Source organism: Oncorhynchus tshawytscha, linkage group LG12, assembly GCF_018296145.1.
Source record: "Oncorhynchus tshawytscha isolate Ot180627B linkage group LG12, Otsh_v2.0, whole genome shotgun sequence".
NCBI lineage: Eukaryota > Metazoa > Chordata > Actinopteri > Salmoniformes > Salmonidae > Oncorhynchus > Oncorhynchus tshawytscha.
The window spans coordinates 268,202-283,774 of record NC_056440.1 but is presented as its reverse complement, the minus strand read 5'-3'; the positions used below and the strand labels follow the sequence as shown (position 1 = coordinate 283,774).

General features: G+C 46.4%; 1 protein-coding gene across 1 annotated transcript in view; it reads left to right on the top strand.

Moving 5' to 3' along the window:
- Positions 1-14,552, top strand: part of LOC112235569 (probable global transcription activator SNF2L2) — a 163,921-nt gene extending 149,369 nt beyond the window's left edge. The window contains 2 exon segments of the mRNA XM_042331165.1: positions 9,077-9,237; positions 12,387-14,552. Coding sequence (XP_042187099.1) covers positions 9,077-9,237; positions 12,387-12,422 — 197 coding nt within the window. The 3' untranslated portion in view covers positions 12,423-14,552.
- Positions 14,553-15,573: the final 1,021 nt, after the last annotated feature.

Genomic DNA, 15,573 nt, shown 5'->3' with positions numbered 1-15,573 from the left:
CAGCCCCCCGACACATAAACTACTGCAGCATAAATACTGGAGGCTGAGACAGGAGGGGTCAGGAGACACTGTGGCCCCATCCGAGGATGGCCCCATCCCTGCCCCGCCCTCCTTTCGGAAAAGCTGACCACGACTCCATTTTGCTGATCCCTGCCTACAGACAGAAACTAAAACAAGAAGCTCCCACGCTGAGGTCTGTCCAACGCTGGTCCGACCAAGCTGATTCCACACTCCAAGACTGCTTCCATCACGTGGACTGGGATATGTTTCGTATTGCGTCAGATAACAACATTGACGAATACGCTGATTCGGTGTGCGAGTTCATTAGAACGTGCGTTGAAGATGACGTTCCCATAGCAACGATTAAAACATTCCCTAACCAGAAACCGTGGATTGATGGCAGCATTCGCATGAAACTGAAGGCGCGAACCACTGCTTTTAATCAGGGCAAGGTGACTGGTAACATGACCGAATACAAACATTGCAGCTATTCCCTCCGCAAGGCTATCAAACAAGCTAAGCGTCAGTATAGAGACAAAGTAGAATCTCAATTCAACGGCTCAGACGCAAGAGGTATGTGGCAGGGTCTACAGTCAATCACGGACTACAAGAAGAATACCAGCCCAGTCACGGACCAGGATGGCTTGCTCCCAGGCAGACTAAATAACTTTTTTGCCCGCTTTGAGGACAATACAGTGCCACTGACACGGCCTGCAACGAAAACATGCGGACTCTCCTTCACTGCAGCCAAGGTGAGTAAAACATTTAAACGTTTTAATCCTCGCAAGGCTGCAGGCCCAGACGGCATCCCCAGCCGCGCCCTCAGAGCATGCGCAGACCAGCTGGCCGGTGTGTTCACGGACATATTCAATCAATCCCTATACCAGTCTGCTGTTCCCAAATGCTTCAAGAGGGCCACCATTGTTCCTGTTCCCAAGAAAGCTAAGGTAACTGAGCTAAACGACTACCACCCCGTAGCACTCACTTCCGTCATCATGAAGTGCTTTGAGAGACTAGTCAAGGACCATATCACCTCCACCCTACCTGACACCCTAGACCCACTCCAATTTGCTTACCGCCCAAATAGGTCCACAGACGATGCAATATCAACCACACTGCACACTGCCCTAACCCATCTGGACAAGAGGAATACCTATGTGAGAATGCTGTTCATCGACTACAGCTCGGCATTCAACACCATAGTACCCTCCAAGCTCGTCATCAAGCTCGAGACCCTGGGTCTCGACCCCGCCCTGTGCAACTGGGTTCTGGACTTCCTGACGGGCCGCCCCCAGGTGGTGAGGGTAGGCAACAACATCTCCACCCCGCTGATCCTCAACACTGGGGCCCCACAAGGGTGCGTTCTGAGCCCTCTCCTGTACTCCCTGTTCACCCACGACTGTGTGGCCACGCTCGCCTCCAACTCAATCATCAAGTTTGCGGACGACACAACAGTGGTAGGCTTGATTACCAACAACGACGAGACGGCCTACAGGGAGGAGGTGAGGGCCCTCGGAGTGTGGTGTCAGGAAAATAACCTCACACTCAACGTCAACAAAACTAAGGAGATGATTGTGGACTTCAGGAAACAGCAGAGGGAACACCCCCCTCTATCCACATCGATGGAACAGTAGTGGAGAGGGTAGTAAGTTTTAAGTTCCTTGGCTTACACATCACAGACAAACTGAATTGGTCCACTCACACAGACAGTATCGTGAAGAAGGCGCAGCAGCGCCTCTTCAACCTCAGGAGGCTGAAGAAATTTGGCTTGTCACCAAAAGCACTCACAAACTTCTATAGATGCACAATCGAGAGCATCCTGGCGGGCTGTATCACCGCCTGGTACGGCAACTGCTCCGCCCACAACCGTAAGGCTCTCCAGAGGGTAGTGAGGTCTGCACAACGCATCACCGGGGGCAAACTACCTGCCCTCCAGGACACCTACACCACCCGATGTTACAGGAAGGCCATAAAGATCATCAAGGACAACAACCACCCGAGCCACTGCCTGTTCACCCCGCTATCATCCAGAAGGCGAGGTCAGTACAGGTGCATCAAAGCTGGGACCGAGAGACTGAAAAACAGCTTCTATCTCAAGGCCATCAGACTGTTAAACAGCCACCACTAACATTGAGTGGCTGCTGCCAACACACTGACTCAACTCCAGCCACTTTAATAATGGGAATTGATGGGAAATGATGTAAAATATATCACTAGCCACTTTAAACAATGCTACCTAATATAATGTTTACATACCCTACATTATTCATCTCATATGTATACGTATATACTGTACTCTATATCATCTACTGCATCCTTATGTAATACATGTATCACTAGCCACTTTAACTATGCCACTTTGTTTACATACTCATCTCATATGTATATACTGTACTCGATACCATCTACTGTATCTTGCCTAAGCTGCTCTGTACCATCACTCATTCATATATCTTTATGTACATATTCTTTATCCCCTTAGACTGTGTATAAGACAGTAGTTTTGTGGGGGGAATTGTTAGTTAGATTACTTGTTGGTTATTACTGCATTGTCGGAACTAGAAGCACAAGCATTTCGCTACAACTCGCATTAACATCTGCTAACCATGTGTATGTGACAAATAAAATTTGATTTGATTTATAGCCAGACTGTCCTCTCTGGGCAGCCAGGTTTGTCTGTGACGACCGGTCTCTATGGCCAGACTGTCCTCCATGGCAGCCAGGTTTGTCTGTGACGACCGGTCTCTATAGCCAGACTGTCCTTTCTGGGCAGCCAGGTTTGTCTGTTACGACTGGTCTCTGTAGCCAGACTGTCCTCTCTGGGCAGCCAGGTTTGTCTGTTACGACCGGTCTCTGTAGCCAGACTGTCCTCTCTGGACAGCCAGACTGTCCTCTCTGGGCAGCCAGGTTTGTCTGTGACGACCGGTCTCCATAGCCAGACTGTCCTCTCTGGACAGCCAGGTTTGTCTGTGACGACCGGTCTCTGTAGCCAGACTGTCCTTTCTGGACAGCCAGGTTTGTCTGTGACGACCGGTCTCTATAGCCAGACTGTCCTCTCTGGATAGCCAGGTTTGTCTGTGACGACCGGTCTCTACAGCCAGACTGTCCTCTCTGGGCAGCCAGGTTTGTCTGTGACGACCGGTCTCTATGGCCAGACTGTCCTCTCTGGGCAGCCAGGTTTGTCTGTGACGACCGGTCTCTATAGCCAGACTGTCCTCTCTGGACAGCCAGGTTTGTCTGTGACGACCGGTCTCTGTTGCCAGACTGTCCTCTCTGAGTGTGTACCTAGTCAATGTTTTCCTCAGTTTTCTATCAGTCACAGTGGTCAGATAGTCTGCCACCATGTACTGTCTGTTTAGAGACAAATAGCATTGGAAGTTTACTTTGATTTTTTGTGATGCCTTTCCAATAGGTGATTTCTTTTTGCTTTGTGATGATCTGGTTGGGCCTGCTGTCCTGAGGCTCTATGGGGTTGGTTTGGGTTAGTGAACTGAGCCTCAGAACCAGGTGGCTGAGTGTTGTCCTGAGGCTCTATGGGGTTGGTGAACTGAGCCTCAGAACCAGCTGGCTGACTGCTGTCCTGAGGCTCAATGGGGTTGGTTTGGGTTAGTTAACTGAGCCTCAGAACCAGCTGGCTGATTGCTGTCCTGAGGCTCTATGGGATTGGTTTGGGTTAGTGAACTGAGCCTCAGAACCAGGTGGCTGAGTGTTGTCCTGAGGGTCAATGGGGTTGGTATGGTTGAGAAGCATATTTTGAAAATCTGAGATGACAGTGTTGTTAACAAAAGGCTAAGCTTGAGAGCTAGCATATTAATTTCATTTCATTTGCGATTTTCATGAATAGTTAACGTTGCGTTATGGTAATGAGCTTGAGGCTGTATTCACGATCCCGGATCCGGGATGGCAAGAATCAAGAGGTTAACGGTCAGAGCCCAGGTCTGACAGAACCTGTGGTTAACGGTCAGAGCCCAGGTCTGACAGAACCTGTGGTTAACGGTCAGGGCCCAGGTCTGACAGAACCTGTACAGATGATCTAGGTGCTGCTGAAACTCCTCCTTAGTGAGAGACAGCAGCACCAGGTCATCTGTGTACAGCAGACCCTCCTTAGTGGGAGACAGCAGCACCAGGTCATCTGCATACAGCAGACCCTCCTTAGTGGGAGACAGCAGCACCAGGTCATCTGTGTACAGCAGACCCTCCTTAGTGGGAGACAGCAGCACCAGGTCATATGTGTACAGCAGACCCTCCTTAGTGGGAGACAGCAGGACCAGGTCATCTGTCTACAGCAGACCCTCCTTAGTGGGAGACAGCAGACCCTCCTTAGTGGGAGACAGCAGCACCAGGTCATCTGTCTACAGCAGACCCTCCTTAGTGGGAGACAGCAGCACCAGGTCATCTGTGTACAGCAGACCCTCCTTAGTGGGAGACAGCAGCACCAGGTCATCTGCATACAGCAGACCCTCCTTAGTGGGAGACAGCAGCACCAGGTCATCTGTGTACAGCAGACCCTCCTTAGTGGGAGACAGCAGCACCAGGTCATATGTGTACAGCAGACCCTCCTTAGTGGGAGACAGAAGGACCAGGTCATCTGTCTACAGCAGACCCTCCTTAGTGGGAGACAGCAGACCCTCCTTAGTGGGAGACAGCAGCAACAGGTCATCTGCATACAGCAGACCCTCCTTAGTGGGAGACAGCAGCACCAGGTCATCTGTCTACAGCAGACCCTCCTTAGTGGGAGACAGCAGCACCAGGTCATCTGTGTACAGCAGACACTCCTTAGTGGGAGACAGCAGCACCAGGTCATCTGTCTACAGCAGACACTCCTTAGTGGGAGACAGCAGCACCAGGTCATCTGCATACAGCAGACACTCCTTAGTGGAAGACAGCAGCACCAGGTCATCTGTGTACAGCAGACACTCCTTAGTGGGAGACAGCAGCACCAGGTCATCTGTGTACAGCAGACACTCCTTAGTGGGAGACAGCAGCACCAGGTCATCTGTGTACAGCAGACCCTCCTTATTGGGAGACAGCAGCACCAGGTCATCTGGCCAATGCCGGAATTATCTTCAGTTATGGCCACTGCTATGTCATTCATTCCCCCTCAAGCGAACACCAAAACGTCCCTCAAGGAACTACACTGGACTCTATGTAAACTGCAAACATAATATCTGGAGGATGCTTTTATTGTCGCTGGGGATTTTAACAAAGCAAATTTGAGAGCAATGCTACATAAATTCTATCAGCACATTGATTGCACTAATACTCTCGAGCTCTGCTACTCTAACTTCCGCATACAAATCCCTCTCCTGCCCTTCCTTTGGCAAATCTGACCACGACGCCATCTTGCTCCTACCGTCTTATAGGCAGAAACTCAAACAGGATGTACCAGTGACGAGAACCATTCAACGCTGGTCTGACCAATCGGAAGCCACGCTTCAAGATTGTTTTAATCAGGCGGACTGGAATATGTTCCGGTCAGCCTCAGAGAACAACATTGACCTATACGCTGACTCAGTGAGTGCGTTTATCAAGAAGTGCATCGGAGATTTCATACCCACTGTGACTATTAAAACCTACCCTAACCAGAAACCGTGAATGGATGGTGGCATTCGCACAAAACTGAAAGCGCGATCCACTGCATTTAACCATGGAAAGAGATCTGGAAATATAGCTGAATTTAAACAGTGTAGTTATTCCCTCCACAAGGTAATCAAACAAGCAAAATGCCGGTACAGGTACAAGGTGGAGTCGCAATTCAACGGCTCAAATACGAGACTGTTATACGAGTATGTTTATACGGCTCAAATACGAGTATGTTTATACGGCTCAAATACGAGACTGTTATACGAGTATGTTTATACGGCTCAAATACGAGTATGTTTATTTTTTTATTTTACCTTTATTTAACTAGGCAAGTCAGTTAAGAACAAATTCTTATTTTCAATGACGGCCTAGGAACAGTGGGTTAACTGCCTGTTCAGGGGCAGAACGACAGATTTGTACCTTGTCACCTCGGGGTTTTGAACTTGCAACCTTCCGGTTACTAGTCCAACGCTCTAACCACTAGGCTACAGGAAATCACGGACTACAAAAACAGCCCCTTCACAGACACCGATGTGACACTTCCAGACAAACTAAACAACTTCTTTGCCCGCTTTAAGGATAATACAGTGCAACTGTCGAGGCTCGCTAACAAAGACTGCGCCCCCCCCCCTTCTCCGTGGCTGACGTAAGTAAAACATTTAAACTTGTTAACCCTCACAAGGCTGCTGGCCCAGACGGCATCCTTAGCCGCGTCCTCAGAGCATGCGCAGACCAGCTGGCTGGAGTATTTGCGGACATATTCAATCTCTCCCTATCCCTGATCAACGACAGGACAGCCTACAGGGAGGAGGTGAGGGCACTTGGAGTGTGGTGTCAGAAAAACTACCTCTCACTCAACGTCAACAAAACAAAGGAGAAGATCGTGGACGTCAGGAAACGGCAGAGGGAGCACCCCCCTATCCATATCGAAGGCACAGCATTGGAGAAGGTGGAAAGTTTTTCTATTAGTTCCTGGGTGTTCACATCACAAACAAACTGGATTTGTCCACTCACACAGACAGCGTGGTAAAGAAGGAACAACAGCGACTCTTCAACCTCAGGAGGCTGAAAAAATGTGTCTTGTCACCAAAACCCTGACATACCTTTACAGATGCACAATCGAGAGCATCCTGTCGGGCTGTATCACAGCCTGGTGCGGCAACTGCTCCGCCCACAACCGTAAGGCTCTCCAGAGGGTAGTGAGGTCTGCACAACACATCACCGGGGACAAACTACCTGCCCTCCAGGACACCTACACCACCCGATGTCACAGGAAGGCCAAAAAGATCATCAAGGACAACAACCAACCGAGCCACTGCCTGTTCACCCCGCTATCATCCAGAAGGCGAGGTCAGTACACTCACCGTGTTTGGAGGAAGAAGAAGGATGAGTACAACCCCAAGAACACCATCCCAACCGTGAAGCATGGAGGTGGAAACATCATTCTTTGGGGATGCTTTTCTGCAAAGGGGACAGGACGACTGCACCGTATTGAGGGGAGGATGGATGGGGCCATGTATCGTGAGATCTTGGCCAACAACCTCCTTCCCCCAGTAAGAGCATTGAAGATGGGTCGTGGCTGGGTCTTCCAGCATGACAACGACCCGAAACACACAGCCAGGGCAACTAAGGAGTGGCTCCGTAAGAAGAATCTCAAGGTCCTGGAGTGGCCTAGCCAGTCTCCAGACCTGAACTCAAAAGAAAATCTTTGGAGGGAGCTGAAAGTCCGTATTGCCCAGCGATAGCCCCGAAACTGAAGGATCTGGAGAAGGTCTGTGTGGAGGAGTGGGCCAAAATCCTTGCTGCAGTGTGTGCAAACCTGGTCACACAGGAAACGTATGATCTCTGTAATTGCAAACAAAGGTTTCTGTACCAAATATTAAGTTCTGCTTTTCTGATGTATCAAATACTTATGTCATGCAATGAAATGCAAATTAATTACTTAAAAATCATACATGCTTTGTAAGTAGGAAACACTGCCGATTTTGCAGCTTATCAAATACTTGTTCTCCCCACTGTATATACTATATTTTATACCATCTACTGCATCCTGCCTATGACCCTCGGCCAAAACACTCATCCATATATTTATATGTACATATTCTTATTCATTCCTTTAATTAGATGTGTTTGTATAAGGTAGTTGTTGTGAAATTGTTAGTTTTCTTGTCGGAACTAGAAGCACAAGCATTTCACTACACTCACATTAACATCTGCTAACATTGTGTATGTGACCAATACAATTTGATTTGATTTATTGCGTTTCCCCATTTTTTGATAGCCAATCCCTCATGATGAGGTTTAATATTTTCCAATTCTCCCTGAAGTGGTTTGATTCTATGGATTCCTCATTTCCAACTGTTTCTTGTCTGTTGTTAGTTTGTTTGTATTGTGTTTCCCCATATTGAAGGTCTATATTTTTGTTGTCTGGTTCTCTTCGTTTTTAATTAGATGTATTTCTCAATGATTTTCTTAGATTTCTCCAATCATTATCGAACCAATTTTCATTATCTATTCTTTTTGGATTAGCCAAGTTTGTCAACCTTCATTGCTGCAGGAGAACGTTAAGGCTAAAAAGTTGTCCAGGAGAGATTGTATTGTTTGGCTACTGGTAGATGTCTGTACTGTTCGCACGCCATCTATAGGCCTGTTTAGTACCATGTAATTTATTGGGCCGTAATGCTTTCTCTCTCTCTCCTCATCCCCCTTTTTCCTCATCCCTCTCTCTCTCCCTCTGTCTCTCTCTCTCTCCTCACACCCCTCTCTCCTCATCTCTCTCTTTCTTTCACCCCCCTCTCTCCTCACACCCCTCTCTCCTCGTCTCTCTCTTTTCAAATTCAATTACATTTAAGAGCTTTATTGGCATGGGAAACATATGTTAACATTTCCAAAGCAAGTGAAGTAGATAATAAAAAAAGGGTTGTATTTCAATTGTGTTTGTTCTTCACTGGCTGCTTCTTTTCTTGTGGCAGCAGGTCACAAATCTTGCTGCTGTGATGGCACACTGTTGATCTCTCTCGCTCTCCTCATCCCTCTCTCTCTCCTCATCCCCCTGTCTCTCCCTCTCCTCATCCCTCTCTATCCTTCTCTCTCTCCTCATCTCTCTCTATCTCCTCATCCCTCTTGCTCTCTCTCCTCATCCCTCTCTCTCTCCTCATCCCCCCCCGTCTCTCCCTCTCCTCATCCCTCTCTATCCTTCTCTCTCTCCTCATCTCTCTCTCTCTCCTCATCCCTCTTGCTCTCTCTCCTCATCCCTCTCTCTCTCCTCATCCCTCTCTCTCTCCTCATCCCTCTTGCTCTCTCTCCTCATCCCTCTTGCTCTCTCTCCTCATCCCTCTCTCTCCTCATCCCTCTCTCTCCTCATCCCTCTTGCTCTCTCTCCTCATCCCTCCATCTCTCTCTCCTCATCCCTCCTTCTCTCTCTCTCCTCATCCCTCTTGCTCTCTCTCCTCATCCCTCTCTCTCTCGTCATCCCCCTGTCTCTCCTCTGCAGCTAATTCAGTGAGGGTGAAGATAATGCTAGGTAAGGAGTGTGGCGGTAGCAGCATCGGAGCCCGTCACCATAACAAGGACAAAGGCAAGAAGAGACTGAGTCGCTCCAAGGCCAAACCTGTCGTCAGTGACGATGACAGCGACGAAGATCAGGATGACAACGTAAGTCAGCATGACAACCTGCTGGGGTTCAGGGATGTTTTCAGACTAACAGGGTAAAGGTGTTTGACCTGCTGTTTTCTTATGATGCTATCTCTCTCCATGTCTCTTTCTCTCTCTCTCTTTCCCTCTCACCATGCTTCTCTCTCCCCATATGTCTCTCTCTTTCTCTCAATTTAATTCAAGGGCTTTATTGGCATGGGAAACAAACTCAGCAAAAGGACCCTGTCTTTTAAATATAATTCGTAAAACTCCAAATAACTTCACAGATCTTAATTGTAAAGGGTTTAAACACTGTTTCCCATGCTTGTTCAATGAACCATAAACAATTAATGAACATGCACCTGTGGAACAGTCGTTAAGACACTAACAGCTTACAGACGGTAGGCAATTAAGGTCACAGTTATGAAAAGTTAGGACACTAAAGAGTCCTTTCTACTGACTCTGAAAAACACCAACGTTCACGCTCCTCTGCGTGAACGTTCTGTAGGCATGCTGCAAGGAGGCATGAGGACTGCAGATGTGGCCAAGACAATAAATTGCAATGTCCATACTGTGAGACGCCTAAGATAGTGCTACAGGGAGACAGGACGGACAGCTGATCGTCCTCGCAGTGGCAGACCACGTGTAACAACACCTGCACAGGATCGGTACATCCGAACATCACACCTGCGGGACACCGAGTTATACCCAGGAACGCACAATCCCTCCATCAGTGCTCAGACTGTCCTTAATAGGCTGAGAGAGACTGGCATGGCCAGCGAAAAGCCCGGATCTCAATCCCAGCACGTCTGGGAACTGTTGAATCGGAGGGTGAGGGCTTGGGCCATTCCCCCCCAAAAATGTCTGGGCACTTGCAGGTGCCTTGGTGGAAGAGTGGGATAACATCTCACAGGAAAAACTGGCAAATCTGGTGCAGTCCATGGGGAGGAGATGCACTTCAGTACTTAATGCAGCTGGTGGCCACACCAGATACTGACTGTTACTTTTGATTTTGACCCCCCTTTGTTCAGGGACACATTACATTTCTGTTAGTCACATGTCTGTGGAACTTGTTCAGTTTATGTCTCAGTTGTTGAATATTGTTATGTTCATACAAATATTTGCACATGTTTGCTGAAAATAAACCCAGTTGACAGTGAGAGGATGTTCCTTTTTTTGCTGAGTTTATGTTAACATTGACAAAGCAAGTGAGGTAGATAACAAACAAAAGTGAAATAAACAATACAAATTATCAGTAAACATTACACTCACAGAAGACTCTCAATGTCTCTCTTTCCCACTCTCCATCTCTCTCCATGTCTCTCTGTCTCTCTCTCCATCTCCATGTGTGTCTCTCTCTCCATCTCCATGTGTCTCTCTGTCTCTCTCTCCATCCCCATGTGTGTCTCTCTCTCCATCCCCATGTGTGTCTCTCTCTCCATCCCCATGTTTCTCTCTCTCCATGTCTCTCCATCCCCATGTTTCTCTCTCTCTCCATGTCTCTCCATCCCCATGTGTGTCTCTCTCTCTATCTCCATGTGTCTCTCTGTCTCTCTCTCCATCCCCATGTTTCTCTCTCTCTCCATGTCTCTCTCCATCCCCATGTTTCTCTCTCTCCATGTCTCTCTCCATGTCTCTCTCCATCCCCATGTTTCTCTCTCTCCATGTCTCTCTCCATGTCTCTCTCCATCCCCATGTTTCTCTCTCTCCATGTCTCTCTCCATCCCCATGTTTCTCTCTCTCTCCATGTCTCTCTCCATCCCCATGTTTCTCTCTGTCTCTCTCTCCATCTCCATGTGTGTCTCTCTCTCCATGTCTCTCCATCCCCATGTTTCTCTCTCTCTCCATGTCTCTCCATCCCCATGTTTCTCTCTCTCTCCATGTCTCTCCATCCCCATGTTTCTCTCTCTCTCTCCATGTCTCTCCATCCCCATGTTTCTCTCTCTCTCCATGTCTCTCCATCCCCATGTTTCTCTCTCTCTCCATGTCTCTCTCCATCCCCATGTTTCTCTCTCTCTCCATGTCTCTCCATCCCCATGTTTCTCTCTCTCCATGTCTCTCTCCATCCCCATGTTTCTCTCTCTCTCCATGTCTCTCTCCATCCCCATGTTTCTCTCTCTCTCCATGTCTCTCCATCCCCATGTTTCTCTCTCTCCATGTCTCTCCATCCCCATGTTTCTCTCTCTCCCATGTCTCTCTCCATCCCCATGTTTCTCTCTCTCTCCATGTCTCTCCATCCCCATGTTTCTCTCTCTCCATGTCTCTCCATCCCCATGTTTCTCTCTCTCCATGTCTCTCTCCATCCCCATGTTTCTCTCTCTCTCCATGTCTCTCTCCATCCCCATGTTTCTCTCTCTCTCCATGTCTCTCCATCCCCATGTTTCTCTCTCTCCATGTCTCTCCATCCCCATGTTTCTCTCTCTCCATGTCTCTCCATCCCCATGTTTCTCTCTCTCTCCATGTCTCTCTCCATCCCCATGTTTCTCTCTCTCTCCATGTCTCTCTCCATCCCCATGTTTCTCTCTCCATGTCTCTCCATCCCCATGTTTCTCTCTCTCCATGTCTCTCCATCCCCATGTTTCTCTCTCTCCATGTCTCTCCATCCCCATGTTTCTCTCTCTCCATGTCTCTCCATCCCCATGTTTCTCTCTCTCTCCATGTCTCTCTCCATCCCCATGTTTCTCTCTCCATGTCTCTCTCCATCCCCATTTTTCTCTCTCTCCATGTCTCTCCATCCCCATGTTTCTCTCTCTCCATGTCTCTCCATCCCCATGTTTCTCTCTCTCCATGTCTCTCCATCCCCATGTGTGTCTCTCTCTCCATGTCTCTCTCCATCCCCATGTTTCTCTCTCTCTCCATGTCTCTCTCCATCCCCATGTTTCTCTCTCTCCATGTCTCTCCATCCCCATGTGTGTCTCTCTCTCCATGTCTCTCTCCATCCCCATGTTTCTCTCTCTCTCCACTCATCTCTCTCTCTCTTTCTTTCTCTCTTTCTATGCTCTTCTGCAGTTCAGGAGGAAAAGGTAAGTTATGCTTCTCTCTCCTCTTCTCTCTTTGTTCTCTGAGCTATTCTAGAGTTGGTTGTTAGGTTGTTAATTCCTGTGGTCTGGTGAAGTCTCAGCCCATCAGGTCCACTGTTGATGACCTCATAGTGTTGTCTTCCTCTGCAGAATCAGTCTGAGGAGAGCAGAAGTGAAGATGAGTGAAGAAGAGGAAGGCTGATCCTTTGGACATAACAAGAAAATCCTTTCTTTTATTTTCTACAGTATGGCACTTCTTCAATCATTTTGGTTTTGTTTATTCTTTCTACTATATGGATGTTTTCTGTCAGAGCTGTCCCCACCATAGTGATGGCATGTGACTATGTTATTAGTACAGTACAGACAGGATGACAGACAGACCTGGTTTTCTATGGCAATATTCTTATTAGTTTACCCTACAGGAATATTTTAAAGATCAAACGTTGTGGAGAATCTATATTTTATGCGTGTTTGTACATTTTATATATTTATGCTTTAATTCAATGGGATTAATAACAAATTCAGAATCAACAACATTTGGTTACAAACAACACATATGCTTGCAAATGCTTAGTTTATATAATTGCTTTTTTAAAAGTGTTTATATCATGGCAGTATAGATATAACATTACATACGATATATTTCCCACTACTCAGTCCCATCAGCATTAGTCTCCTATAGAGCTCCCCAGCTTGTAGTCCTAACAACAGGAAATGATTTGCCTCTGGTTTGTCCAGCCGTTCCTATGGGGAAAATGAATAAGGAAAGAATGGGGTTTTGGAATAAAGGCAGAAAATAAGGTCTAAGGTTAACACAGGCTTAGGAGGTCTTATATGTTGTGTTTTATGATATAATATCAGTCAGTTAACATGACCTTTATTAAACTTTATGTTGTGTTTTTTTATTACATAAATGCTTCAAAGTTCACAAGAAGTGATGTTAGCTGGTGAAGATGATCTCATAGAACAAAACGTACGATCTCCTGAGCCTTTGTTTACCACAGACCTTATTCCTCTGGTTATCCAAAAACCGTACAAAAACATTCATTTTCCCATAGGTTTTGTCCAACAAACCATGGCGGAGTGAGTGCCTACAAAAAGACGCAATTACGATTTCTCTATATTATCCTAAGCAATATCTTAATCTCTCCATACTGCAGTTTAACAGTTAGTAGTCCTAGCTGCTGCCATTATCTTAATCTCTCCATACTGCAGTTTAACAGTTAGTAGTCCTAGCTGCTGCCATTATCTTAATCTCTCCATACTGCAGTTTAACAGTTAGTAGTCCTAGCTGCTGCCATTATCTTAATCTCTCCATACTGCAGTTTAACAGTTAGTAGTCCTAGCTGCTGCCATTATCTTAATCTCCCCATACTGCAGTTTAACAGTTAGTAGTCCTAGCTGCTGCCATTATCTTAATCTCTCCATACTGCAGTTTAACAGTTAGTAGTCCTAGCTGCTGCCATTATCTTAATCTCTCCATACTGCAGTTTAACAGTTAGTAGTCCTAGCTGCTGCCATTATCTTAATCTCCCCATACTGCAGTTTAACAGTTAGTAGTCCTAGCTGCTGCCATTATCTTAATCTCCCCATACTGCAGTTTAACAGTTAGTAGTCCTAGCTGCTGCCATTATCTTAATCTCCCCATACTGCAGTTTAACAGTTAGTAGTCCTAGCTGCTGCCATTATCTTAATCTCTCCATACTGCAGTTTAACAGTTAGTAGTCCTAGCTGCTGCCATTATCTTAATCTCCCCATACTGCAGTTTAACAGTTAGTAGTCCTAGCTGCTGCTCATGTAGAGAGAGACCACATTCTGCAGTATATTGATTTCATTCTTTATGGATTGAAGTGCTCTGTTTTGATTTACTCATTTAGATATTAGATATCAGTTAGATATGAGTCATTAATCTAGTAGTGATCTCTCTCTGTTACCCTGCAGTGTTGTTGTGTGGTGGTGTTGTGTGGTTGACTAGATAGACAGACAGGCAGACAGGATGACAGATAGACATACAGGAAGACAGGCAGAGAGACAGGCTGACATGAAAACAGACAGACAGGAAGACAGCATGGTAGAGAGACAAGCAAAGAGACAGGCAGGAAGAAAGACAGACTGGCAGAGGGAGGCAGACAGACAGGAAGAAAGACTGACATGCAGAGAGAGAGGCAGGCAGACAGGAAGACTTACTGGCTGTATCTCTCTGAATGGTCTGTTCTGGTCTCTTCTGTTCTTGTCATCTTTGTGGTTGTATCATCTTTGTATTTGTGGTTGTATCTCAATGCCCAGAGCAAAATAAAATGAATGAACTGAGTATTACCTCTGGTTCTACCATTGTATTTCTTCAACGTCTGTTCTGTACGTCCACTTTATTACGATAGCCTTCAGTGTCTATAGACCTGTTAGACCAGTATCTATAGACCTGTTAGACCAGTATCTATAGACCTGTTAGACCAGTATCTATAGACCAGAATCTATAGACCTTTTAGACCAGTATCTATAGACCTGTTAGACCAGTATCTATAGACCTGTTAGACCAGTATCTATAGACCTGTTAGACTAGTATCTATAGACCTGTTAGACCAGTATCTATAGACCTGTTAGACTAGTATCTATAGACCTGTTAGACCATTATCTATAGACCTGTTAGACCAGTATCTATAGACCTGTTAAACCAGTATCTATAGATCAGTATCTATAGACCTGTTAGACCAGTATCTATAGACCTGTTAGACCAGTATCTATAGACCTGTTAGACCAGTATCTATAGACCTGTTAGACCAGTATCTATAGACCTGTTAGACCAGTATCTATAGACCTGTTAGACCAGTGTCTATAGACCTGTTAGACCAGTATCTATAGACCTGTTAGACCAGTATCTATAGACCTGTTAGACCAGTGTCTATAGACCAGTTAGACCAGTATCTATAGACCTGTTAGGCCAGTATCCAGTATCTATAGACCTGTTAGACCAGTATCTATAGACCTGTTAGACCAGTATCTATAGACCAGTTAGACCAGTATCTATAGACCTGTTAGACCAGTATCCAGTATCTATAGACTTGTTAGACCAGTATCTATAGACCTGTTAGACCAGTATCTATAGACCAGTTAGACCAGTATCCATAGACCTGTTAGACCAGTATCCAGTATCTATAGACCTGTTAGACCAGTATCCATAGACCAGTTATGTCTTCTCTTGAGAGCCAGGTCTGCCTACGGTGGCCTTTCTCAATAGCAAGGCTATGCTCACGTAGTATGTACATAGTCAAAGCTTTCCTTAAGTTTGGGTCAGTCACAGTGGTCAGGTATTCTGCTGTACTCTCTGTTTAGGGCCAAA